Source organism: Cryptosporidium ubiquitum, assembly GCF_001865345.1.
Source record: "Cryptosporidium ubiquitum isolate 39726 chromosome Unknown contig_11, whole genome shotgun sequence".
NCBI lineage: Eukaryota > Apicomplexa > Conoidasida > Eucoccidiorida > Cryptosporidiidae > Cryptosporidium > Cryptosporidium ubiquitum.
In genome coordinates, this window is record NW_021639812.1 from 430,662 (window position 1) to 458,075 (window position 27,414).

Genomic DNA, 27,414 nt, shown 5'->3' on the forward strand with positions numbered 1-27,414 from the left:
TTTGTTATAGAAGAAACTTTTTTCAAGAATTGTATAATGCCAAATTGCAGATTCATAAATCAATAAGGACATATATTTGTTTAAATACATTAACTTCATATTTTAAATTTTTTTCATTGAAACGAAAAATTAATCATGCACTTACTTAGCTTAATTTTGTCGTTCCCGTTGATTTATGTGAATTGTATAAGAAACTTCCCTGAAATGAATATCAAGGAACTCAGATCAAATGAACTATCACATTTCGGCAGAGTTGATGTCGGAAAAATAGACATTATTGAAGCCAACAGTCTTTATGAATCAGAAGAAGTACTTAATAAATTAATTTTAGCAACAAAAAGGCAGCAGGAATTAAAAGAAATAGAAATAAATATTAAAGCAGCAATTGCTTCCAACTTGCATAAATTGAATGCAATCAGTGAACTATTACAAATGTTAATTGAAAAAACATCGATAGAGATTAATGGGGTCGTCACTGAACTTAAAAGTACCGTCAAAGAGTCTGAGAAAACAAAAAATATGTTCTTGGTGCAGCAGAACTACAAGGTTGTCCCAACGAAAAAGCTTCCATTGGCAGAGTATTCTGAATCTGAACTGGACACTTTCTCCAAATTTTCGTCAGGCGGTGAATATAATGGCCTTGATTGCCCCCTTAGTTGTTCTCCAAGTAGTTGTGATAATAAGCCAAAGGAGTCAACTCATTGTTTTAGAGCAGAAACTCTAAAAGATGGCACTTTTATTTCTAACTGTGTACCATTTATTAATCTTAAAACGTTAACATGTCCAAAAGGTTTTATTCGTTGTGCACTATCACAGCCAAGTAGAGGAAATTTGTATGAAATACTAAAATCTACAGAAATAGATCCAGAAAATACTATTAAAACTGTTCCCAGCAACAGAAAAAGATCGATTGCGATTTCGGGTAGAAATATGCATCAATGTTTAAGATTGCTTGTTGTCTCCAAAAAAACGAGTTGTAATATAGAAAATATTTTTGCAGCGGTTGACGAGTCAAGACAATTAATTATTCCAAATGGAAATAGCGTATTTCCTATTATTAAGGGGGATGTTGCCTTGTTTGAGAATGTTCAAGTTAAGAAGGCAGGAAAATTTCAGCTTTGCCTATTGCAATTTTACCAAGACCCTAATATCAGTGGGGGAGAGGGTGCTAGAATTATGGGCTCGGATTCTATTGGCGAGTTAAATGTATTGACTGAAGATGGTGAAACCCATGAAAACTTAGAATTCAACAACAGTGAAAAAAAGCTTGAAGTATCTGTAGAAGATAAAGAATCAAATGCAGCAGATTCAACTATTAAAGAAGAAAAAACTTCCTTAAACAGTCAAGGGAAGGAAAGCGAAAAAAGGGTCGATTTATTGGAAAACGACGATGAAATCAAATTGGATGATGATAAAAAAAAAAACCATTGGGGAGTATTTTGGTACTTGTTACCGATCATATTAATTCTATTTTTATCAGGAACAGGATTTATATATTATTACTATTTAAATAACAAAGAATTTGTTCATTCAAAAATTATGTCTTTACCATATTTTGGCACACTATTTAATACTGCGAACACCATCACCAATGAAAATAAAGAGAAATAAAATAAATTTGGATTAAATAGATTTTTTCTAAAATACCTCAAATTGATAAAAAAAAGAAATTCATTTGACATTAATTTCAAGAAAAGCTCTTAATGACTTTTTTGGGATCAGTTTACTCTATATTTAGGAATGATTTAACAATGGATGATTCTCTCAAATTTTTAATATTTAATATATACCTCAAAAATCTTTGAATATTCAAAGGATCTTTATATATTATTTTTGGTAAAGGAATTTCTGGAAATAACTTTGAAATCTAAAAAAAGTATTATTAATTTAATTATAATATTATAATTTACCTGCGTACGTAGTTTGAATAAGCTATCTGTAGAACAAATTAAGAAATCATTTTTATCGTCACAAAATCCTACAATTTCAACCAAAATGTCGTTTTTATTTGGTTTTGAAACATTAATATTAATCATTTCTGCCTCATTTGCATCTTGTGCAATCAATTCGAAACATTTTGAACCAATACTTTCAAATGTATTTTCTATCCCGAGTTGATTCTTTAAAAAAATTTGATTTGATTCTAGATTCGATGTTTTGTTTTCCATCGTTTCAAATAAATGTCTATCAATGAGATGTTGCATAACTTCCTCATTCTCAACAATTGATCCACAGAATCTGCAAATTATTGCAACTCCGGTTCTACAAATTTGTCTATATTGTTCAAATTCAAAGAGCAAAGACTCCTGTTTCCTGTTAATAGTAAGTAATTTTTCAATTTGGTTTTGAAGAATTTCCCTATTTCTATTACTTTCATTTTGAGTCCTAATATATTTTAACTTAAACTCTTTCAATTCTTGTTCAAGTATAACAGAACGTTGGTAATAAAAGTGCGGAGTTTTCCCATTTTCATCTACACAACTATTTGAACCTTCCATCACTATATAACCCTATGTAATGATATTTGTATGTATTATCTTTGATGGTGAATGCATTAATTGCAATTGTGGGGATTTATGTTATTTTTAGCAGGGGGTATGTTGCCGGTTGAAACAACTTGAAAGAAAAAATGGAATTAGTTGAAAAAAAAATTACAAGATAGAATAGATTAGTAAATAATTGCAAAAAAAAGCATATCACTAATGTGCGAAACAACTTTCATTGGGAGAGCTAGCGATGGCCTAATTCTTACTGAGACTTGGGATGATTTAAGCTCTAATAGGTCACTACAAAGTTATAAGCATCAAGCTAAACAAATATTGAAGAGTATTGGGAATGATAAGGGAGTAGAAAAGTGTTCTATTGATAGTGGCAATTATGTTTTCCACTATATTGTGGATGATGGTATTATTTATATGACTTTGTCGGGAAAGTCATACCCTAAGAAGTTAGCTTTTTCTTTTCTTGATGAAATAAAAAGGTTATTTATTGAAGAACTAAGGAGGGAATTTGCAAATAGAAGTGAATTTAGCACCTTAATAAATTCAATAGATAAACCTTACTATTTCATAAAGTTTGACCGAATAATACAACGGTGCAAATCAGAGTATAAAGATCCTAACTCAAACAAATCATTGCAAAAACTAAATGACTCTTTAATTGAGGTATGTTAATTATTTATTATTGATCATTTCACTTATCTATTTGATCATTTAGGTAACTAATATAATGAGGAGAAATGTAGATGATATTTTACTTAGAGGTGAAAATCTTAATGATGTTGAAAGAAAAGCCAACGATTTAAAATTTGCATCACTAGAATTTTCTAGAGCTGCGAAAAAACTTTCATTTCACGCACTAATTCAAAAGTACGCACCCATATTGGCTATATTGGTTATAATTTTTGTCATTATCATTTGGAAGCTTATTTTATAGATCAAATTACTTAATTGCGAGTTAAATACAAAAATAATTTAGTTAAAACGACAGCGCCATAGCTTTTTTTTTTAATATTTTTAATTGAATGTTATCTCACAAGGTATTTTTTATTATTAAATCGTTAAAATCTAGTAACTAACTTAAAAGTTTTGAATAATTTAATTCGCTATATTTTTTTTTGCATATTCTTAATTTATCCATGAATCTGATTGGATCTCCAACTGAATTGGAACTTTACAATGAATTAAGTTCAAAATATCCAAGCTTACATATTTGCACTCAAACTCCACAACTAAAAGGCGTTATGACGATTCTAAGAGATGTAAATACATCAAAAGAAGACTTTGTATTCTACACTGATAGAATATCCAGAATTGTACTTGAACATGCTCTTAATCTTCTTCCTTATGACTATAAAGAAATTAAAACTCCTAATGGAATTCATCTCAAGGGAATTGCGTTCAACACTCCTATTTGCGGTGTTAGTTTAATAGGATCCGGTGAAGCGATGGAAAATGCGCTTAGATTTGTATGCAGAGGATGTAGAATAGGAAAAGTACTATTAAAGAATTGTTCTGAAAACGAATGTAGCAACACAATTTCTGCGGCATATGTAAAATTACCGGAGGATGTTTCAGAAAGGGTTGTAATTGTTATGAGCCCAGTATTAGGAACCGGTAAATCATTGTGTTGCTTGATAGAAGTGTTGATGAAGAATAATGTCAAAGAAAAAAATATTATTTGTATGGCACTACTTTCGTCCAAATTAGCAATCGAAAAAGTGCTCTCGCAATTTCCAGATATTAAGTTAGTAATCTCTTCAATTGACTATAATGTTGATGAAAACATGCAGGTTATTCCTGGGGTTGGTAACTTCGGCGATAGGTATTTTGGGATTAGATGCAATAAGTAATTATTAATTTTTAAATTTATGTTTTATCATGCATTTCCCGCATATTGTAAAATACATGCAATCTATAAGTAATTCCAGAATTATTCAATAAAAATGTAGAAAAGATTATATACTCGCGAATATGTTTATTATACACGATAACATATCAATTTTACTGTATATAACAAAAGTGATAATGAATTTGATAAGTAAAATTTATCGCATTTATAGAAGGGGAGAAAAAAAGGAGGATTTAAAAATAAGTGATAAGGAGGAACCATTGATTATATCCAGAACAAGAATGTCGTTATTAGAACTAGAAATAAAAACTTTAGCTCACTTTCTTTCTAGAGAAATAAAAACGAGTTTTCAACTTTCTAATTTGCCCGAAATTAAATGGGCTGAAATTACTCTCGATGATTTGGATAAACTTGAATCAATTTTACTGAAAGATATATACGAAATAGAAATTAACCCAATAATTAAACCATTGATCTCTATTTTAAGAGGGTTATTAGATACACACAAAAAGTTTTTTAACGGCAAAGCAATGCCCTTTTATGTAAAATTAAAGAGTGATAATATACATAATGCATGTATTTTTGAGGAAAGAGTTAACTTTCCATATAGAAACGATAGAAAATATATCAGACAATTTGAAAGTACAAATTTTAACAATAAAACTCCGAAAGCTCATGTGCTTCCAACTACTCCAAGAAATCTTTCGGACTTTAATCAAAAAATAGAGCTGCCAATAAAAAGTAGGTCAAGCCATTTGAACTTAACCTCTTCAACTCCGAGAAGTACTTCTTGCCAAACTCCTAGATCAAAAAACCACTTAAGATACACAAATCCAGATTGCTTTACACCAAAGTTTGAGATCAATAAAAAGAATTATTATGTCTCTGGTGACTTGAATACACCAAGAAAAGGTTTAAAAACAGGAATGGGTAACAATTCTAAAGTAACTAATGGACAACCCGGAAGTATTATGGCAGCAAAAGCGTTACTAGGATTAAGTGTAAATTTACCTGCAAATGAGCAAGAAATAAGAAAAGCATATTTGAAAGCTGCAATGAAGTGGCATCCCGACAAGATGATTTCAAGCACAAATGACAAGTCACATAATTGTTTTACTGCAATTCAACACGCAATGGAAATATTGTTGCAAAATATTTCGAAAAACGGAGAGGTTTAGAATTTTGACCATCTGGGAGATAATTATTTAACATTAAAAATTAATGGTAATTTCGTAACATTAAAAATCTAATGCAAATTATTTGGCGGTAAATTTTTGAGTAGTCCCCGCATTACATAATTGCATGTAATAGCCGTCCATATGGAAGATTTATAAACAGATTTAATCATATTCATTCAGTTTTTTGATGGGCAATAATATTAATTCAATTACTTATGAACAATCAAATAATGAAGTTAGCGAGTTAGATAAGCTATATTTACAGCTGGGAAACAATATTGGAAAAAAGGATGAAAATATCCACATAAAAGAAATATTAAAATACTTTGTAGAAAATAATTATGGTCTAAATTATGATCAAATTGAGGCTTGGTGGAGAAAGCGCGAACAACTATTTTTGAATGTTGATGAATTAATATGGAGTAACCCAATATTGTTTGATGACTCACTTTGTAAATTTAATTCCGGAATTGAAGAGATGAAAAATTTTGTAATGACATCGAATATAAGAAATAAAATTCTCAAGTACTTAAAAAAATTAAATTGCATCGTTGATGATGAATTTTCGATCATAGGTAATTTTAATTGGGAAGAATATGTTGGCATTAGATTACAATGCTATACTAATTTTATTATTACATTTAGAAAACTTCAGCTTAAATTATTGAATGACAAAAACAACGATTTGGAACTAAATAAATTATTATCTAATAACAATTTACTTGAAGGAGACGTACTTTTTTTAATTAGAAAAACTTTAAATAACTTTGGAAATTTGGAAACCTGTGAGAAAATCAATGAAATTATTTTAAAAAAAAAATTATCCAATGAATATACAGAAACAAAACCAAATTTACCGTTTGAGCAAGGTATTTCAAACCATATTCTAAATTGTATAACATTTCCTAAATCACTGGATGAAATATATAAAAAAAATGTTTCTTCAAACTCTGAAATTGTAATATTCGTCAGATGTATCCTTGGATATATTTGGAGCTATTATAAAGCAGCATTATTATCTGATGAGTCTACTTGCACAGAAATTTTTTTAAATGTAGATAATTTATTTCCTAAAGAAGTCTTAGATACTTTTACAGATAAGAATACTATGTTATCCTTAACTGAAACAATAAAATCCTTAATATTAAATATAACTTTCAATTCATTAATTAGTGAATCTCAAGAAAATTATTATTTATTAGAAGATTTAATTGAAATAATATTACAGTTCGGAAACAATATTTTATCATCAGTTTGTGGAAATGAAAAGTTAATAAATAACTATTGCATATTTGAAAGTGATAAAGTAATCAATCCTAATTTAGACAATAAAAACTTGATATTGAAAATTTTTGAGAATATGTTTGTTGAAGATGGCATTTTCTTTAGTATTATCAAAACCTGTTTGATTATTATTTCGATTTTAACTACTGGAGTTAATTTTCTAGCAAAATATGGCTCAAATGACCCTGAATCTTATATAAATTTAAATGAAACTGTAAAAAATCAAGAAATTAATCCTAAAAAGAGAACATATTTTTCGCAGGAGGACATATACATTATTAAAATAATTATGAGGATGGTTAGCAAGTGTATTCATTTAATGCAACAATTATGGAAATTTTGTTCACTTTTATCTATTGAAATGAACTCTTTCGATTACACTAATTTAATAAGAGAGGAATTATATTGTTATGGCCCTATGCAATTTCATTCCAATCCCAGAAATACCTTCATTGTTGAGTACCATGAAAAACATTCCCCAATTGGTATTGTAACTGATTTGCGAAATCAGCTTGATAAAGCGCTAGAATTGGAGGTTTTAGAAAAACACAAATATTATTGGAAATTATTAGAGGTTCATAATGCTTCTCATATAATTATAATATTCGATAATAACTGCTCTACAGAAAATACAGATATTTTGGAAATTTTTGGGTCAAGGGAAAAGTATATAAGTTATAAAGAGATTAATGATTTTAATTTTTTAAGATCAAAATATACTGAATCTTTGTTTGGAAAGCTTTCTGGGTCTAAACATACATGGCCAAAAAAACCTATTATTTATGAAGGAAATACTCTTTTGGTTGTTTTTCGCAAATCCTTAAGATCCTTAAATCAAATGAGTGATAATTTTTGGGGGTTTCGAATTTATTTCCAATGCCATTATTGGGTTCAAGTAATTGAAAAAAAAATACATCATGACATATCTGATGATCCAACAAAATTACAGCATAGAGAAATATTAACATGTAATTTGAAAGAAGTATTTATCTTTTCGGTTGCTGCAGTTACATCGAGTTTAAGTTTTATGTTACGTGGTCCAAAAAATAGTAGAATTGAAAACGACTTCGCTGGAATATTGGATTCTCTACTTTTTGTTGGTGGATTGTCTGTTGACTACAATAGCAACGGCCAAGAATATTCATATTTTTTTTCTAAATCAAAAAAAAGTGACGAAAAACTTATGAATATTGGAAAAAAAAACTCAATATCTTATACTGACTTCAATACTTTTTCAAAGAAATTAATCTATTCGAAGAATAGCAAAAATGGCTGTAAATTGAACAGTAAGATAATTCAGGACAAAAAAATAAACAATGATATATTTTATAGATTGTTACCCAATATAGATGATATTGAGTATCAAATCATAAATAATTTGCAATGGGGTCTCATAGCCAACTTTATTTTAAGTTTTTCATCCATTATTCACTACAATGCCAGAAAAAATCACTTAGCTCTATCAACTGAATTAATAAACGACAAAACCTTCATCAATGTTGTAAGAAATGATTTTATAGCTGCGAAGATTGGCAATGAAAAACTTTCATCGGTTGTAAGAGGGTATATATGTTGTTATTTACATCATCTAGGACTTTATTTCAACATCTTTCAATTGTGTGAGAATCTAATGAACTTAGGTGTTGATTTAAAAAAAATAATTCAATTAATTTCGGAAAGTCCATTGGAAAATAATATTCAACATATTAACAACCATCTTTTATTTGAATTTACAATAAAATTTGTTTTGAAACAGGAATTCTGCCGACCTCTTTTAAATATTTGGACTTTAGGTAGAAAATTTCGTTCTTGGATGATTTTAGAGAGGCATAAGGCCGAAATTCATCAATCCGAGGAAAACAAAATAGATGAATCTATTAATGGTTTTGAAACCAGTTTTGATTTTTTGCTCAAGTCTATAAATTATAAAATCTCCTTAATTCTAAATTTAATACCTTTTTCTGGAAGCAAACACCCTGGAATTTGCTTAAAAAATAACTATAATTCAAATGGAAAAAAAGAGTGTATGCAAGCTTTATTTCAAAAAGATTTATGTAACCATTTTGATATTAATGGTTCTAAATATATATATTACTCTAATAGAAATATTTCTCTTGTGTTAGAATCAATTATTGGTTTTAATAAATATGAATCATTTTTAAATAAATACCAGGAAGAAATGCCGGAAACTTCAATAAATATTGAAAACAATCAAGATTCAAACGAAGATATCAATTTAAGTATTTTAGATGATACTGAATTGGAACAATTAAATATTGATCAAGTAATTAAAAATATTTGTAATGGAATTGACAATTTAATTAAAACACCAAACCACTTAAAAAATACTGATTATAACGAGTGTGTAGAAAACCTTATTGGAATTAATATTGTGTTAGGCATTAGAAGAATTCGTGCAATTTCACGTTTCGAGGCATTCCGAATATTGGAATCATTAATAAATGACGAGAACAGCAATGAATTTCTTCTTACTTCATTAATAAAAAGTATAAGATCCATGGGGAAGGAGACACCATACCTTTTTCCAATAAATAATAACAGTGAAATGGAAACACTGGGATTTTGTACACCCAATCATTTCTATTTCCCCAATGAATACTACAATAAAAACAAAACTAATCATACTCTGGAGGTTCATTATTCTGATTATTTGGTGGGATGTGGTAAAAAAATACAAAAACAGGTGAAAGATGCCTTTTACAAATTCTTGTACTCATTAATAAATGGTAAAAGAGTATTTCCAATAGGAATTGAGATATTAAAAATGAGTTTGTTTGCATATTTTTCATTAAAAAAAACGGACAGTAATGATTTTTTTAAAACCAATTTTCCAGCTAAGATCTTAAACTTATTAACTGGTTGTAACAAGAATTGCGAATTAGGAAGTGAGTGTATACCCTCAGTCTCAATTACTCCTTATCCAATATTTCTAATTTATTCAATAATATGTTTAAAATGTTCTGTACTAGAGAACTCAGTAATTAGGCTATCTTTAATATTTTCTTCATTCGTTGGGCTTTCCCACTCTATTTCTATTTCTGGTCAATTTAAAGGTCAATTAACAGTTAGGGAACTTTGGAAAATTTGCGAGATTTACTTTATGGGAAATATATTGATACTAACATCCAAGATGAATAACTCACTGAAAAATATTGAAATTACAAAAATAGAACAAAGAATATATTTGGAAAATATAAAATATATTTTTAATCGAAGAAATAACGTTAACTCTTCAATACAATCTTGTAAAGTAATTGACGATTTATTTATACAGTTTTTTTATATTCGGGAAAGTATTCTCTCGAACATAATTTGCAGAGCCTTAGAATCGAGTAATCAAATATTACATCTTTACTGTATCAAATTTTTATGGAAATTTCTTCCATTATTTTCAACAGAAGATTTCTTGAAACAATACTCAGATCGACTAATTCCTAAACAGTACCTATTTAGGGCTGAAATAACCGGTAAATTGAACTATATTGAGTGCTTTGAAGGTTATTTGGAAAAAATAGGTCAATCATTGATTCTATTTGATAGCTTTGAAACGAAAGAATCTAAAATTTATCCACCGGCATTATTGATTAATTCTTCAGAAAGTGGAACAGTAGATTTATTAAATAATCAACAGGGGCATTCGTTTGACAATACTAATAGACTGATAAGTAATCATGACGATTTTTATAAATATTTCATATTTTTACTGAGATATATTGTATTATATTCAGAAAAAAGTGAAAAGATTAAGCAAAAAATCAAACTTAAAAGAAATTCAGAACTAGTACACTACGGATTCATTAAATTATTATGTGAGCAAATATATAAAATTCCTTCTTTGTTGGATTCATTGTTCAGTGTATATGAACATATAAGATGGGAAGAAGTTTACAAATGTATTGGGACGCTTGCCGTAATAATAGAAGAATATGACTTTGAAACTTATATTGGAAAATTAGTGTATTTTCAAGAAAACCAACTAATTGAAAATAAGAATAAAATCTGGAAAGTGGGGATGCTAATTTCTAATAATCCACTTAGAAAAGAGTACTCTATTCTAATTAATGAATGTAAATCAACCCAAGTAAAAAAATATTCTTATAAATCCATAAACATATTGGACAAAGGAAATATATCTTTCCCTGTGAAATTTATGATTTCAAAATTAAATTTTGACATAATAAAAATAATAATAAGAATATTAGAAATAGTATTTCAGCATTTATCAAATTTAAATGCAAATATTGATAACTTGGAAAAATATTTTTCGATAATAGTTGAGGAACACACTGCCATCATTTCAAATTTTGAGAAAAAAAAGTTAATTGGTTTACAAATTATTTCGATGAGTATGAGTTTTATTAACATTTTACTTAAAAACAACTATATTTCTATGTTGGAATTCAATAATGGTCGAAATATTGACCAGTTAATTGAATTATTAAATATTTTATTTAAAATTGGGACGATTAATATCCCAACAATTAATGAAAAAGCTAATGGACTATCAAACATTATTTCGATAATTTTAAGTAGAAGGTTTATTCAACATATTTCTCATAAAGATAAATTTGCAGTTTCAAGTTACTATCCGATATTTAAAAAATCTACACAAGCTGATATATTGTGTAATTCACCTTATAGAAACATTATGTTAAATCTTCCAACAAAATGGGAAATTAAAAACAACTGCTTTTATTACAAAGGTGAAAGTACGTTAATTTGCAATATAAATGATCATCTACCTCAAGATATAGGAAAATCAGCTATGTTTACTGCAAATTTTGGTATTCCAACGTCACTTTCTTTTTATTATTTTGAATTTAATTTTGAGTTTAGTAATGAACTGCCAACAAATATTAAATTCAAAGCAAATTCTTCTTTTTTGAATGAATTTGATTTACCATTCTACATAAGCATTGGACTATATAGAGATGGTTGCCAAAAGGGAATTTCCGGATCATTCGGTAGTTATGCATACAGAAGCACCGGAGAACTTATACACAGTTGTAATGAAAACGAATTTAGTAAATTTAGAGTTGAAGACTTTAACATTGGTGATACTGTTGGTTGTGGGATTGATTTTTTAAATCAAATTGCATTTTTTACAAAAAATGGTAGAATAATTCGTTGTGAGAATAAAAAACACACTGCAATGGAGAAATCTCCCTGCAACAATAAGGATTGCTATTCAGCATTTGATAACGTAATGGGGCATTTCAAACCTGCTATTTGGATTGAAAAATCTAACCCCATTTTCCATGAAAACAAATATTTAATTGTTAATGGAAATTTTGGTCAGGAATTGTTCAAGTATGAATATATTAACAAGCTCAGTTTTAACAATATACTTTCTTTGGAAAATGAAGAATTATCAATTTTTAGAGATAATTTTGGAAAATTTAAACTTGATAATTACGGATATCATAAATATAATGAATTGAATGAAGCGGAACTAAATAGAATAACTATGGCATTTGAGTTGCAAGAAATAATGAGCAGTATTAATATTCCATTTTCTGTTTATATTCATGCATTAGAAAACTGCGAAGATAATTTAGACTTATCAGCAAATTGGCTTTTAGAACATGGATTTCAGGATTTAGGTTCAACACCGATGCAAAATAAATCTGTTACTCATCCAGGATCAATAAATGGTGGGAAAAAAACTCATATGGATGAGATTGAATACATTAATTATGCAGATCATTTTGGAGAAGAGCATTTAATTGATAGATTAATTAGTTTAAGAAACGAAGGTACCAAATGTAACTCTAGTGAATATTCTGGGTTAATTAATAATTTGATTTTCAGTAAATCTTATGGAGATTTACATTCAAATAAAAATATATATTTTGACATTTCAAAGTACTTTCTTATATTTGGCCCATTTGGAGAAAAGAATCTTCATAGGTTTAAAAGTTGTATTTTAAACAGTAGTTATTCAAATACCGAAAATATATACAATTCTCTTTCAAGTAATATTTGGTTTAATTCAAAATATGATTTTCAAGGATATGAAAAAGAAATTTCTCTAAGCGAAGATCTAGAACGTGAATTATCGAATTTATCATTTCAAAAATTTGAGAAAAAGCCTTTTTCAGGAACAGCTCTTTCTGAGGAAGCCAAACATATTTCTTTTTTCCCTGGAACGATTGTTGGCATTGTACCAGATATTAAGTATTGGATAAGTGGTGTTGAAAAAAACCAATATTCTGGTGCAGAAAACACTTTAATAAATAAACTTGGTACTATTATTGATTTAAATAGTTCACCAAAGTGTAGAGTTATATATTTTTTAAGAAGACTTTCTAAATTGACAGGGGTTGTTTGGTTATGCAATAAAGTTACAAATTCAACATTAGTACAGTTTTTTGATTATTATTCTCTTGTTTATTATCTCGTAAATTTGCCATCAAATTTCTTGATTGAAACAAACAATAATATTAGACTTAGCGATGAACAGATGAACATTAGTTCACGAATAAACGTTAAGTCACTCCAAGAATATATTGAACATATTTTTTTATCTGAAATTCATAACCGAAGTGGTAAAACATTTTTTTGTGGCAAATTAACTCAAATATTTCATTTATACTTTAAATCAGAGTTTCTTAAATGTATAAAATCGACTAGAGATACAATATCAGGGAGTTTAAATCAATTTAAAAAATATTTAATTACTCAGTGCGATAATAAAAATTTAAATTCACTTCACAATATTCTCCAAATTTTTAAACTGGTTTTTGGTCGTAAAGGCCCTAAAATTTTAGATTATTTTGTCCCTATGTATTCAAAAGAAGAAAAAGAGGTATTTTCTATATATTATAAAAATTTAATTAATGAAGAATACATGAATGGCTATATTAGATTTTTAAAGGCGATTTCAGAAAAAGAAACTATCAAATTTACTGACATTATACTTAATGAGTATATTTCAACTATTAGAACCAGTGTTTATTCCGAAGTTCCAATAATCACAATCGAAACTAGCCATCCATACGAGTGTGTGATGGATAAAAAATATGATATTTCATTTAAAGATTGTAACTTTTTTTTTGCAATATTTGATCCACTTTGCGAAATCAATTTCGACAATTTTTCATTCTTAAAAATTATTATCAATGACAGCATAAATGGAAGAAAAATCACCTTGTTGAAAAGTAATGGTAGAGGACTAAGTGGATATAAACTGTTTATACCAACAAATTTTTTTAGTGTTCATTTGGTAACTTCTCAAAATAACGAAATGTATGGCATTAAAGCTCATTTTATTCCAATAAAATATTCATTAAATGATTTCAAAATTCTTGAAAATAAAAATATTCATTTTTCATATGTTTTATTGGATATGATTTTCGTAAATATAGGTAATAATATTGATTTATCTCATGTCGAAAAAATTGTGGAGATTTTGTTGTCAATTCTGTTTGAAATACATATTCCCAAACATATTTATAAAGACAGGCCGATAACAGAAGAACAACTGTCGTCGTTTATTCCTAGAAATCAAAAATTTATTCCGATACAAAATTCTTTTGTTCATATAGTTCAACAACTGATAAGTATTTTTATTAAGTATCCAAGAGTTACAAATCGTATTTCTCAAAAGAGTATCGTTATATTGGACTACTTAAACGTATTCTCCAACATAGTTTATTCTATGCAAATGGATCAATTACATATTGTGACAAACCATGGTCTGAATGTTAACACTAAATATTGTATAATGCTGCAATTGCACTATTTATCATTTTTCTATAAGAACTACGATGTGATTTTTTCAGATAATAAGAAATTTTCTCAAGAGTCATATTTTACAGATCTAATAAATATTCCCTACTCAAAATTATCTCTGGAATTACAAATACAGCATAATCTCATAGCAGAGTTAAATTTGGTATTACATGACTCAAATATTAAATATTATTACACAAATAAGAATTCTATATCTAAATTTCCTGAAAGAAAAATTTTTCCTTTAAAAAAACTCAATATGAATCATAAAGAATCAATTTCAACTTTTTTTCTGAATGGTGACTTGAAAACACATAAGATGTTAATTTCAGGAAAAAAATCTATTTTCAGTTTTTGTCCTTGGTACAATATTATTTCAACATCTAATATTTCGATTCCAGCATTTATTTCTTCATTAACTCACATGTATTCAGAAAAATATGAAACCAAGAATAAAAATTTGTCTTTAAAAGATTTATATCGAAATACGGAAACTGATAGTTATTATTTACCAGAATTGGAGAAATGGAATAATCACTCTTGTTTTTATGAACCTAATACGCCATTGGTACTTGTCGAGAAACTTAGTGAAATACAAATATCGATAACAAGTGCAATAATAATTATTCCTTTTGATTCAATGAATTTTAACCAAAATTCTAATTTTTCAATTGATATTACACAATTCATTAAAGAGATCTTGGAATATATGGATGGTAAATTGTTATTATTAGCTAAAAATAGATTGCTTTGGCTCAACAACCAAACTTTAAAAAATCAATTAAGTCATTATAGTGAGCCATTGAAAATATTGAATAACCCAATATTAATAAATTATTCTTTAAAAAGAGTTCTTACAAATGAAGTTATTGTTTCAAGAAGCATTACTTATAATTACAATGATTTGGTTGTTTTGACAAATTCAGCATTGAATGATACTCAGGATAGAGTTAAACTATTATGGGATATATTGGCTCATTTAAAAAACAAGGGTGACTCAGAGTTCCTACCAAAAAATTTGAGTCCCTGGATGGAAGGTTGGGAGGATAAATTTATTTCGTCCAAAGTAAAAGATGAAGATGATAGTTTTGATCCTCGAAATTATTTAGAATACCTGAATATATATTGGTTCAAGACCATCAAAAAAGAAAACATGGCAACTTATTTGAAACACAATAACAAGAAAGCGAATTACAATTCACTATTTGAATCTCCATCAATTCAATTAATGAGAGAGTTTCTAGTTAAATCATATTCGGAGGGTATTTTCCAAATGAAATATTGGCCAGTTTTTATTGGTACAATTCCAATTTGTGATTTGGAAGTAATTGATAACAATTTTAATTACCCAGTAAATAATCGTAAAAAATATATCGAAAATGAATTAATTTGTGATTCAAATGCATTTGTTTCAAATTTAAGAGAAATGAATGCTCCATGTAGCATTTCATTTTGGTTATTTCCGATTAATCTCGATAAATATCAATATACATTTTCAATTTCAAATAATAAAAAATTTGAGAATTTTACCAGTAAGATGAATTTGGATTTTGAAACATACAACTTATCTGAAAAAAATATTTCCGAATATTTAAATGGAGATAAGAAATGGAAATTAATTGCATATAGGGGAGTTACGGTTTCAACCATTTCATTCTGGATAACAGAATTGGGGAACTTAGGTATAATAATTAACTCACCAAATAAAAATTATCCATTGAATTTAATACTGAATAACCAAACAACTCATTACCATAACCAAGTTGTTGGAACCTCATTTTCATCGTTTATTCAGAATAAGTCATCGGCCATTGAATATCAAACTACAATTATAATATCAAATCGAAAAATTATTTTTGATCAGTGGAATCATATTACAGTTACTATTGGTTCAAATAAAACTGAAAAATTTCCTAATTCTAGGTTAGATGATAGTTATACTATAAAACTATATATTAATGGACTATTTGACGAAAGCAAAAATATTCCGTCAGCAAATCTTCCCTTATTAGGTGGCGATTTACCTTGGATTATTGGTTATCCTGATTATTTAAGAACAGATAATTTGCCTGATAAGAATGTTTTTCAAAGTTTTGAAGATGACTCATTTGTAAACTCTGTGCCCAATATATTTTTGGGTCAAGATATTGGTTCATCTAAATTATTAAGGTACTTAGGGCCGAATAACAAGTATTTAAATTTGGCAACGGGTGAGCCTTTATTTGGACTAATAGCAAACTTTATTGTAATACACTTTGAATGGGAATTAGAAAACATTCATGATTATATTAAAAATACATTTGATGAAATATTGTTTCAAGATCAATTAGATGAAGTAAATAGCTCAGAAAATTTATTAGACAATCATTCAAATTCCAAAATTCCAAAAATATCATCATATTCAAAGTTTCGCAATGCCTCTAAGTACTCAAAAAGTCTCCTTCATGTATTTTCTAATAACTGGAAAAATAAACCAATTGTTTCTCACTTTAATAATATTTGGCAGCACGAATATAACAACATTAAAATTAATTTAGACAAAAAAATTAAAACTGAGGAAATTAGAAAGGAAGAAATGTTAAATATATCGATTCCAAAAATTAGAATGCACAGTAATGTTCTTAATAGAAACAAAATACGTGCCAAATTGGATATTATTGTATTGGAAAAACTTGAAATTATTGATTACAAGGAGTCTGTTAAAAGTAATAACCAAAATAAAAAGAATAATTCGGACTTATGTTCATGCAAAGATTCTCCAATTGACACAATAATTATCATTTCTAACCATAATTTTGAAGATTCAGTATTTGTGTTTAGATTAAAGTATCTAAACAATATATTTAGTGATTTGGCACTAAGTAAATTGAAAAAAGAGTTAGATACCGTATTTGAAAAAGAATCCAGAACTTCGAATTATGACTCATATTCAAATAGTACAAATTTGAACTTGCTTAATATTTTGCATGATATTTACTCTAGCCATCAGATAATAAAAAAATTTGAAAACTATGGAAGTTTTGATAATAAAAATAATAATATATTATTTCGAAAAGCCAAATGTAACGAATATATTGAAGATGAAGAAAATCTAGAATTAGAAGAATTTAAAAGTTTGCAATATAAGAAAATATCAAATCAAGAAATGCAAGAAATCATACCTTCAGTTAATGATTACATCGTTTTTTTATTCAATGAAATAAAACTTCCGGAAAAAATTTTTCCAATACCTAGTGATATAAATCAGTCTTTATTTGAAGAAAAAGTTGGCTGCACAAATTGTAAAGTTACAGTTCTTAACTTTTTAAGCATTTGCAATACCATTTTAAAAAGGATTTCAGTGTTGTTTGTTTCAATTTTTAGTTTTATTGATGTATTTTCACCTAGACCAAGCATTTTCAAATACTCTTGGTTAGAAATGATCAGAAAGTATTTGAGTTTATCATTAAAAGAAGTGTTAATTAACTTATGTCTTGCAATAACAGAAGATCCAAAGGCAGATGGTAAAATCAGAGTAGCTATTAATAGAACCAAATCTATGTTAAAAAATGAAACCAAAAATTTAGGTGATCAGTTTGTACTAAATAGCGTATTTGGTCAACTCTATACTATACTTGAAAAAGTGCCTGTTTACAGATTTCGTTGCAAGAAAAGACCTTGGTATGTTATTTATGAGGGTGAGGGTGGAATAGACGCAGGTGGAATATATCGAGATTTATTAAGCCACATTTGTCTAGAGCTTCAAAGTAATAGATTACCTTTATTTGTTGTTTGCCCAAATTCATATGGGTGTGGAGAAAATCAGTATTTCTTTGTTCCAAATCCAAGTCTTGGGAAAAAATTTATTGTCTATGATAATTTTGATATTGAGAAAGATATATATACCAATTTACAAAATATAAGTGAAAAAAGCGAAGATAAATTTAGAAACTCCGCAGGTTGTATAGAGTTGATTTATGATTCATTATATAGGTTTATTGGAAGGCTAATGGGTATATCTATTAGAACTCAAATTCCATTAAACTTGGACATACCAAAAATTATCTGGAAAATAATATTGGGGGAGAGTATATCCTTACGTGACTTGAAGCAAATTGATTGGTACTCAGTAAGATTTTATGAAAAGTTAAAACAAATAGAATATGATTGGGAAAAAGCCAATTTTGATGATAAAAGTAACAATAAATTGATACTGGAAGAGTTTTATTCCCTTGACTTGTGCTGGTCTTGTTTAAATATTAATGGTGAAGTCGTAGAGTTAAAATTGGGTGGAGAAAGATTACCTGTAGGAATTGATGAAATTGGAGAATATTGTAGATTATTCAAAGAATATAAACTTGAGAGGGAGTTTTTACATGCAACAAATTGCATTAGGAAAGGAATTACGGAAATCATTCCCGAAAATGTTTTAGAATTGCAAACTCATGAAGAACTAGAAAAATTGGTTTGTGGAAATCCCTCCATAGATGTTGAATTATTGAAGCAACATACAAAGTATACTGGGTATTCTTCAAGTGATCAAATTATTAGTTGGTTTTGGGATATAATATCAGAGATGTCTGTATTACAACAACAAATGTTCCTTAGGTTTGTATGGGGAAGAAGCAGGCTTCCAAGTAAAGGGGCTCAATGGGAAAATAATATGGAAATCGTCAAAGTATACGCTTTCGAGAACTCAATTTATGTTAATGAAACCAATATCGTTGAAAGTAACCGAATTTTAGAACAAAACGAATCAGGGAGTAGTGATGGTATTCGCAGAAACTCAGCAAATTCACGTTCTGAAGAGTTTAATGGTATAGAATGTGGATTAGAAAGTAATGATAATGAGCAATTGGGCATCGAACTAGTTAATCAAACATATCTAAACGAACAGTCAACTTTGAATATCGAATCTGGAAATAGAGTTTTTTACGGAAACAGAGAAGATCATTTACTTCCTACTAGCCACACATGTTTTTTCCAGTTAGAATTACCTATGTATTCATCTAAAGAAATACTTAAGGAAAGACTATTTTATGCGATTACTGAAGGAATTGCGATTGATATCGACAATATAGAATCTGATACTATTCGGGAATAATTATTTGCTAAAAAAAAATTAAACATTAGTTTCGAATAATTTTTATTAGCGCTATATTTTTTTGTTTACTAATTTGTAAATTGGTGTAACCTGATTCTTGAATTAATGATTTAATTAGTCTTAACAAACATTAGTAAGGGATACCAGAAATTGAAATAAAACTTATAATATTATGAATTCATTAGCTCAGAACTCACCCTTTTCATCAATGATGAACTTTACTTTTTTTGACCAAACAAAAAATATTTTAAAATCAGAAGAGTCTAATAAATTAGAAAAATACAAAATTTGGAAGGAAAACGCATCATTGCTCTATGAGAATATAATGACTCATATATTGGAATGGCCATCATTATCTGTACAGTGGATGTGTGAAAATAATTTTTCTTATAACGAAAGTTTTTATTCTGATGAAAGTATTAACGACACGACAAAGTATTCTTTGTTGACAGGAACTCATACATCCGGAATGGACCAAGATTACATTATTATATTAGATGTATTATTACCAAATAGTTCTATTCCTGAAGAAAATAGAAAATTTGATTCTCACAGTGATTATGCAGGTTTTTCAATATCATGCAAAGAAAGCGACACAAATAAATTTAGCCAGAGAATTTTAATTCCACACGACGGTGAAGTAAATAGAGCTATCCATTCTCCAGTAAATAAAAATATTATTGCATCGAAAACAGTAGCAGGAGATGTTAATATTTACGATTTAAATAGTTTGATAGATAAAAAAATGGTTGAAGGAACTATTAAAACTGAAAAAACCCCATCATTAATTTTATGTGGACATGAGTTAGAAGGATGGGCTTTGAGTTGGAACAAAATCAATGAATCTTACCTAGCAAGCGGCTCAGATGATACAGTTATTTGCTTATGGGATATTCAAAGTAGGCCAAATAATTCTGAAAGAAAATTAAATCCAATTCTTAAGTTCAGAGGCCATGAAAAAAGCGTTCAAGATATCTCATGGAACCCTTCAAATGAAAATATTATGATCTCAGTTGGTGATGATGGGTTAATAATGATGTGGGATATACGTGAATCAGCTTCACCATACTGTATTGCTACTACAATGAAAGAAATTTACTCCGATAATAGCAGAATTAACACTGGTTTTAAAAAATCAGTTGGATACTCTTGTATTGGCCATTGTAGTGCAAATATCAATAGCCTTAACACGATAGAATTCAACCCATTCCGCACTAACATAATTGCTGTTGGAGGGAGCGACCCCGTGATCGCATTATTCGATGTTAGAAAGATGAATAGACGGCTTCATTCACTAAATGGGCATTCTGGACAAATAAATCGTTTAAATTTCTTATTAGAAAGTGAGTCATTATTGGCATCTGCTTCTTCAGATTCTACTGTTTCGGTAAGTTTAAATCAAATAGATAATAATTAGTCCTAATGCAATTTTTTTTTTAATAGATTTGGGATTTATCAAAAATAGGGATGGAACAGAGACCAGATGAAGCTGAAGATGGAGTACCAGAACTAATTTTTACTCATAGTGGACATACTTCTCCAGTAATCGATTTGTGTTGCATGATGAACAATTTGCAAACAACGACCTTTGCAAGCATAAGCGAAAATAACTATTTGCATATTTGGAATCCAGGTGAAACTGTGTTCCTTTCAGATGATGAAGATGAAGAACTTGAGAGGATCAAAGACATTCAAGTTGAATAGATGGGTGTTTTTTAGTTTATTTTACATTGAGAATTTGCGGCAAATTAACACGTTTTTAAATATACTGTTAATAATGGAGTATACAAACAGAAAGCTTTATGGTGGAGCAATAACATTGGATATTCCAAAAGAATTTGATGATGTTAGTAATGTGAGAGTGATTCCTGATCATCAAGAAGTTTTTGTTGATAAATTTTCAGAATGTAGTATTATTGTTGAAATTTTGGATCCTATCTATACTGTTGGATATGGAAACAACGTTGCAGAATATTATTTTAATGATATTTCTGAATTTAACAATTCATTAAATACAAAAATAATGTACTCGGAGCCATTATCTGTGTACTCAAATGATTTACATATTTCAAAATGTATTGGAATACAGACTTTAGATAAGAGATATCCAGAAGGAGTGCATAGAGAAGAGTTGAACTTGTACTTGCTAGTTTTAAGGATTGTATCAAAGAATGCTGATATTGTTATATCTTTTAACAGTCCAAGTAAGCATTCAACTTCTAATCAACCATTGCATGGAACAACCGACGCGTGTTTTAGAAAACTTACAGAGATGGAAATAGATGAAATAATGAACAAGATATTAAGAAATTTTACAATAAATGATTACGATCTATTTGTATAGAGTATCAATTGATTCTAAAATAAAATTTTGACATTTCTTATCAAAGTCTACAAATAATAACAGGTTAACTACTATTACCCCTAACATCTACTTTACAAAGTGGACAAATTACAGACATCTTGAACCATTCCTTAATGCACTGATGGTGAAAGATATGTTGGCAATCCAATCTAACCACAAGCTCTCCTTCATTCACTTCGGATAGGCAAACTGTGCAGAGTGGAGCATCATCCGAACTACCTGTTTCATTCCCTTCATAATAATATGATTTTTGCGTTATTTTACTTACAATTTCATTATTTATTCCTCGATTATTATTCGAGTCAGCAGAACCAAATATTCGGTCGACATCTGATGGAGGGAGGTGTGCAAGAGCCTGTAGAATTGAAAATGGCCTGCTTCTTGGAGGTAGACGTATTATACTTTCTAATAAGTGAACTGGTAGAAGATCAACTATCGACGGTGTTAGACTACCTTGGCAATAAATCGTTGTGTTATCACCTATTCGAGCTTTAACTCCAGCAGGGTCCGTTGCAATTATTTTAAATTGAACACCATTGTATGTAAAGCTTTCACCTTCCGAAAAGGGATGAAAAGTATACCTCGACAAAAAAGGTTTGAGATAGTCCTGAAAAATATCAAAAGAATATGTTTGAGGCAGAGTATCTGAAAAAGGCATTACATGAATTCTTTTAAATTCACCAAAACAATCCCAGTTAATGTAAATTTCAGTATTTCGATCAACAACACCAATTTGAGACGGTTCACACGCCCATACAAGAAAAAGTATTCCGTCTATTTCCATTTTTCTTCCAACATATACAGGCTCTCTCTTTTTTTTCTGAAAGTATGGCTCAATGTAGAGTTTACAGAGCTGATCACTTCCACATAAATTTTCAACCTCAGAGCTGGAAACTTCAATTTCCCTATCAAATTCTCTCTGATCTTGGAACATTCTATTGAGTCTAATTGTAGAAACCTTTTGAGCAAGGGGTGAAAGCGCAGCATTAAATGGTGGCAGTGCCAAAAAGTGCACCTTTCGTAGGGGTATTAATGGTTTACCGTTTGCAAAAACTTGAGTAGATTCTGACAGTGCACCTCCTTCTACTGGGTCACAAAACAACACTACAAAATAATTACTTTCATCAATGTAAACTTTGTCAAATGGCCTTAATACTCTATTATCTATTTCATAACGCCGTAATACCTTAAGTAGCAATTCAATGTCGTGTTGTTCCTTCCATGGAAGTAACTGTATTCTTGATAGAACATTTTCCAACAGTTCACCAGAATCCATTTTATAGTGGCAAGAAAATAAATTATAATAATCCGCAAAGCGCGTAGCCACATATTTTACCGCGGATAATATTTTATAGCTATAGAGAAACTATGATCAATAAATTAACTCCACCAAGAGATCATCCCGAGCCCATCATTTTGAACATTTCCAACAATTACCATCGATGGGAGACAGTTGTCGTAAACTTGGTCGTTAAATACAATGCTTGAAACCTTGAATCTTATTCTAAAGTCAATAAAATAACACAATTTGTGATTTTCATAGTCCCACGACCATATTTTTGTGTTAGAATCAATTGATTTGGGCTCCCTTAGATCATTACATGGGATTTTAATGTCATTAAAAAATCCGAGGCTAACTGTTAACCCTGTTGAATCTGAATCAATAACTACTCCCTCGATGACTTCCCCAATATATGGTTTAAATGATATCATTTTAAATGTGACACAAAATATTAAGCCTCCCTCATCATCGATGTCTGCATGATCAACACAGTCAAATCCTACGAAATGGACCATTAACCCTACATTTTTAACGACTTTATTTAGGTACTTATCATTTATTCGGTTCCTCAGAATGACCAGGGGGTCATCTATTTTTGGGCTTCTATTTTTTTGCAGACTCTTTAAACATATTTCAGAGAAGTTATTTAATTCATTTGGGAAAACATTAATTTGGTCTTCAATGGTAATTACTCCAAACATAGTGTTGGGTCAACTTTTATTTTTAAGTTGTAATACTGGCAAATATATTCTTCACAACGTTTTTCTCAAAGAATGTATTTTAATAAAATATTTTTATTACGAACTCGTCAAATTTTAAAAATAAAGTCAGAGATAAACTAGCGCCTAATTATCTCAGTAGAAAAAAAAATTGTATTCTAAAGGGGAATTTTTTTTTTTGGACAAAGAAAGACTATTTTTATGCAGCATGAGCCATCGTCTAGTTACAAATAATCTGAGTTGCAGGGTATTATGGCGTTTTTAAACAACCAAATTAACTCCCATGTTATCTATGAATATATAGTTGATCTAAAACATTAAAAACTGTTTAAGAATTTCGGAACTTTAACCATTAAGTTTACATAATTTACTACTAATCAATGAATTTTGTCTAAGTCTCTGTTCTAAAGAGTTTTACACAACTAAATCCATTTGTAAACCTCACAAATTGGTACTGATCAAATATATTCATCAAGATTAAAGAATTTACAATGGCGAATCGCTGAACAACTTTCAGCTCAGTTCTAACTCCCTATTTATCAATGTTTCTATATGGAATCCAAGATCCTTACAAAAATCGAGTTTAATTGAATTGGAATACAACATTTAGCAATTGTTCGAGATGTTATATTAATATTGTGACTTAAATATTATATATCTTCTAATGTTTTCATTTAGGCTAGTCTGTTAAATCTTTCATTCGTATTTTCCCTAGAAAAAGAACTAGTTGAATCTATTGAAATACCAGCTGCCTGAAGTTGATTTCTGCAGCCAAACTGGACCATGATACAAATTACTCCCAAGAATGTCATGTAAGTGCCTGCAAACAACTCCAAAAAATTTATTCTAAAGATAGACATAGCCAATACACCAGAGAGCAAGTAAAGGGTGCCCTTACCTGCTGGAACCGTCAGAAATTTTGCCCATTCCAGACAAAAGTCTCTGAAGGGTTTCAACTTCTCAATATCTTTTGATTCGACAATCATTACTACAATACCAAGTCCAAACAAGACAGCTTCAAACAAATAGCTTCCTGGGGATAAAAATAATTGACTTACACTAAAGATTCCAAGTAGTGAAGCAAGAGAAAGGAAAATGCCACCAACAAAACACAATGCTCTTAATGGTTTGGGCCCTTCTCCTATAAAGTGGGAATTTTGCAGATAATCTCTTCCACTGCCCAACAATTGATTACCACAATTTTGAATCGTGGTTGCAGCTTGCCTTCCATAGTCATTAACCATAGTATATGCCTGGGAATAGAGTATTTGTAGTCGAAATAACTAGAGTAAACTCACCGTTTGGTTCGTAGTGTTTGATTGGCTATCCATGACTTAATTAATTAATTTACATAAACGTTGGATACAAAGCTTTGGCTTTGATAGATATTACGTTAGCGTAGTTATTCGCGATCACAGAATTTTTACAGAAAAAATACTTACCCTATATTTAATATTAATTACACACAATTTTTTTTATTAGCCTAAATACATGTTATTTGATAATAACTATATTTTCCCCCAATGTTGATCTAAATCCAAATAACACGTATTGCCTCAAGCGGGGTAAACACGATTAGCGGTAAATTATTCAATTCCATTATTCACAAATGAAACTATTTAAGTTAGATATTATTTAACTTTAGATTAGATATAATAGTCTTTCAATAGTTTTTAATTATAAGATCGGTTTCTCATTCATATCTACTTCCTTACTTATACTCTGTTTTCCCAAAATTTGTAGGTTTAGAACTTTATTTTAGCAGCCATATTCGTCTTATTTCTCAATGCAACAATTAAAGTGGGACTATGAACTTTGAGCTCTTTTTAACAAATTTTGGGATTTACCCTTGGTATGAGTTGGGGATGAATGAATACAAAGAAGGACGGACCTTCGAAGACTGGATAAAGTCAAAAGAGAATACCCAAGGTTGTTACAAAAACTTTATTGAAAGTTCGTTTTTCGATGATTCGTCTGAATGCCACGACAAATTTACGAATATTCATGGAAAACTCTTGAAGAAGAACGAGCATCTCAGGTTTGTAAGGAGAATGAGAAAATTAAAATATCCTGAAAGTAGTATTGAGGGCGAATCAACCAGGATATTGATGATATATTGGAGTATTCATTCGGAAGAACTGTTGTTAAATGACTACAATAAATTATCATTTGATTCAGAAGATCACTCTAAAAATGAGGCATCTAGTTTAAATACCGAACAAATTCATCTTTTTGAAGATTCTTTTGAAATTATAGAAACTATATTAAAATTTCAAAACCTTTCTGGTGGATTTGGGGGAAATTTTAGTCATATACCTAACTTAGTTTCTACCTATTTAGCAGTTTCATCAATAATTATAACAGGAGATACTGAAGCTTTGCTTAAGATAGATAGATTAAAAATGTATCAGTTTTTCAAACAATTAAGAGACTTCGAGACTGGTGGTTTCAAAGTTCAATTGGATGGGGAAGTTGATGTGAGAGCGTTTTACTGTGTTTCTGCTGTGGCAAGTATGCTGCAAATTGTTACTGAAGAATTATTTGATGGTATTGAGGAATATATACTAAGTTGCAGCGGATTTGATGGAGGTTATTCCGGGGATTTTGGTGGTGAGTCACACGGGGGATATACATATTGTGTTGTTTCTGGGCTTTGTATTTTAGGAAAGTCATCTATAGTAGATGTGGATTCATTATTATACTGGGTAGTACAAAGGCAATCCGGGATTGAAGGGGGATTTCAAGGTAGAACGAATAAACTTGTAGATTCTTGTTACAGTTTTTGGTTTACAGGTTTATTGTTTTGTATTGGTGAAATTTTGAGAATTAGAGGACCTAATTCTGAATCCTGTATCCAAAGCTTTTTTTGCGATTTCCAAGCATTGATATCGTATATATTAATTTGTTGCCAATCTTCTGAAGGCGGTTTAATTGACAAACCAAAAAAACCAAGGGACTTATATCATACATGCTATGCATTGAGTGGTTTGTCTCTCGCACAAAGGATGAACTTAATTTATAAAGCTTTCAATGGGCAAAACCCAACTTCTTTTGTTGAATGCCAGATATCTGATAAGAAATACGTGGAAAAATGTATTTCATATACTCCTTTCTATTCATTAATAATTAATGAAGAAAATTTAATTAATCCAACTGATCCATTTCTTAACATCAGGCCTGATAAAATACAAAAGTCTAGACTAATTCTTAATAAATATCCCCTAGTTTTAACAATAAATGGTTGTATAGGAACGGAAGGAATGGGTTACAAAGAATACATAGAAAATGTGGGCATTTCATGAACTTTGTGGGCTTCTATGTATTCTGCAATTTATATACCAAAAATAACTTTTAGAGGTTAGACTAAATAGTATAACCGCTCAGCGGTAATAACTAAA

At 29.3% G+C, this 27,414-nt stretch overlaps 12 protein-coding genes across 12 annotated transcripts; 8 read left to right on the forward strand and 4 right to left on the reverse strand.

The window, feature by feature from the left end:
• Positions 1 to 135: 135 nt before the first annotated feature.
• cubi_00182 (uncharacterized protein) lies at positions 136 to 1,611 on the forward strand (the record flags this gene model as incomplete). Its single annotated transcript, XM_029017196.1, has 1 exon — positions 136 to 1,611. The coding sequence occupies one exon, from the start codon at positions 136 to 138 to the stop codon at positions 1,609 to 1,611; it is 1,476 nt and encodes a 491-aa protein (XP_028875775.1).
• Positions 1,612 to 1,723: 112 nt separating this feature from the next.
• Positions 1,724 to 2,498, reverse strand: cubi_00183 (uncharacterized protein; the record flags this gene model as incomplete). Its single annotated transcript, XM_029017197.1, has 2 exons — positions 1,724 to 1,867; positions 1,911 to 2,498. 2 exons carry the CDS (start codon positions 2,496 to 2,498, stop codon positions 1,724 to 1,726), a joined length of 732 nt encoding a protein of 243 aa, XP_028875776.1.
• A 204-nt stretch (positions 2,499 to 2,702) lies between these two features.
• cubi_00184 (vesicle transport protein) lies at positions 2,703 to 3,435 on the forward strand (the record flags this gene model as incomplete). The annotated part of the gene is made up of 2 exons (XM_029017198.1): positions 2,703 to 3,164; positions 3,217 to 3,435. The coding sequence occupies 2 exons, from the start codon at positions 2,703 to 2,705 to the stop codon at positions 3,433 to 3,435; spliced, it is 681 nt and encodes a 226-aa protein (XP_028875777.1).
• A 202-nt stretch (positions 3,436 to 3,637) lies between these two features.
• Positions 3,638 to 4,351, forward strand: cubi_00185 (Fur1p like Uracil phosphoribosyltransferase; the record flags this gene model as incomplete). The annotated part of the gene is made up of 1 exon (XM_029017199.1): positions 3,638 to 4,351. One exon carries the CDS (start codon positions 3,638 to 3,640, stop codon positions 4,349 to 4,351), a length of 714 nt encoding a protein of 237 aa, XP_028875778.1.
• A 175-nt stretch (positions 4,352 to 4,526) lies between these two features.
• Positions 4,527 to 5,528, forward strand: cubi_00186 (uncharacterized protein; the record flags this gene model as incomplete). The annotated part of the gene is made up of 1 exon (XM_029017200.1): positions 4,527 to 5,528. The coding sequence occupies one exon, from the start codon at positions 4,527 to 4,529 to the stop codon at positions 5,526 to 5,528; it is 1,002 nt and encodes a 333-aa protein (XP_028875779.1).
• Positions 5,529 to 5,715: 187 nt separating this feature from the next.
• On the forward strand, positions 5,716 to 19,650 carry cubi_00187 (large protein with a SPRY domain and HECT domain; the record flags this gene model as incomplete). Its single annotated transcript, XM_029017201.1, has 1 exon — positions 5,716 to 19,650. The coding sequence occupies one exon, from the start codon at positions 5,716 to 5,718 to the stop codon at positions 19,648 to 19,650; it is 13,935 nt and encodes a 4,644-aa protein (XP_028875780.1).
• Positions 19,651 to 19,822: 172 nt separating this feature from the next.
• On the forward strand, positions 19,823 to 21,354 carry cubi_00188 (WD40 repeat histone deacetylase subunit; the record flags this gene model as incomplete). The annotated part of the gene is made up of 2 exons (XM_029017202.1): positions 19,823 to 21,037; positions 21,094 to 21,354. 2 exons carry the CDS (start codon positions 19,823 to 19,825, stop codon positions 21,352 to 21,354), a joined length of 1,476 nt encoding a protein of 491 aa, XP_028875781.1.
• A 73-nt stretch (positions 21,355 to 21,427) lies between these two features.
• Positions 21,428 to 21,994, forward strand: cubi_00189 (uncharacterized protein; the record flags this gene model as incomplete). The annotated part of the gene is made up of 1 exon (XM_029017203.1): positions 21,428 to 21,994. The coding sequence occupies one exon, from the start codon at positions 21,428 to 21,430 to the stop codon at positions 21,992 to 21,994; it is 567 nt and encodes a 188-aa protein (XP_028875782.1).
• A 64-nt stretch (positions 21,995 to 22,058) lies between these two features.
• cubi_00190 (uncharacterized protein) lies at positions 22,059 to 23,291 on the reverse strand (the record flags this gene model as incomplete). Its single annotated transcript, XM_029017204.1, has 1 exon — positions 22,059 to 23,291. The coding sequence occupies one exon, from the start codon at positions 23,289 to 23,291 to the stop codon at positions 22,059 to 22,061; it is 1,233 nt and encodes a 410-aa protein (XP_028875783.1).
• Positions 23,292 to 23,395: 104 nt separating this feature from the next.
• Positions 23,396 to 23,998, reverse strand: cubi_00191 (RPB7 subunit of the RNA polymerase; the record flags this gene model as incomplete). The annotated part of the gene is made up of 1 exon (XM_029017205.1): positions 23,396 to 23,998. One exon carries the CDS (start codon positions 23,996 to 23,998, stop codon positions 23,396 to 23,398), a length of 603 nt encoding a protein of 200 aa, XP_028875784.1.
• A 692-nt stretch (positions 23,999 to 24,690) lies between these two features.
• cubi_00192 (uncharacterized protein) lies at positions 24,691 to 25,347 on the reverse strand (the record flags this gene model as incomplete). Its single annotated transcript, XM_029017206.1, has 2 exons — positions 24,691 to 25,269; positions 25,315 to 25,347. The coding sequence occupies 2 exons, from the start codon at positions 25,345 to 25,347 to the stop codon at positions 24,691 to 24,693; spliced, it is 612 nt and encodes a 203-aa protein (XP_028875785.1).
• Positions 25,348 to 25,824: 477 nt separating this feature from the next.
• Positions 25,825 to 27,318, forward strand: cubi_00193 (protein geranyl-geranyltransferase beta subunit; the record flags this gene model as incomplete). The annotated part of the gene is made up of 1 exon (XM_029017207.1): positions 25,825 to 27,318. The coding sequence occupies one exon, from the start codon at positions 25,825 to 25,827 to the stop codon at positions 27,316 to 27,318; it is 1,494 nt and encodes a 497-aa protein (XP_028875786.1).
• Positions 27,319 to 27,414: the final 96 nt, after the last annotated feature.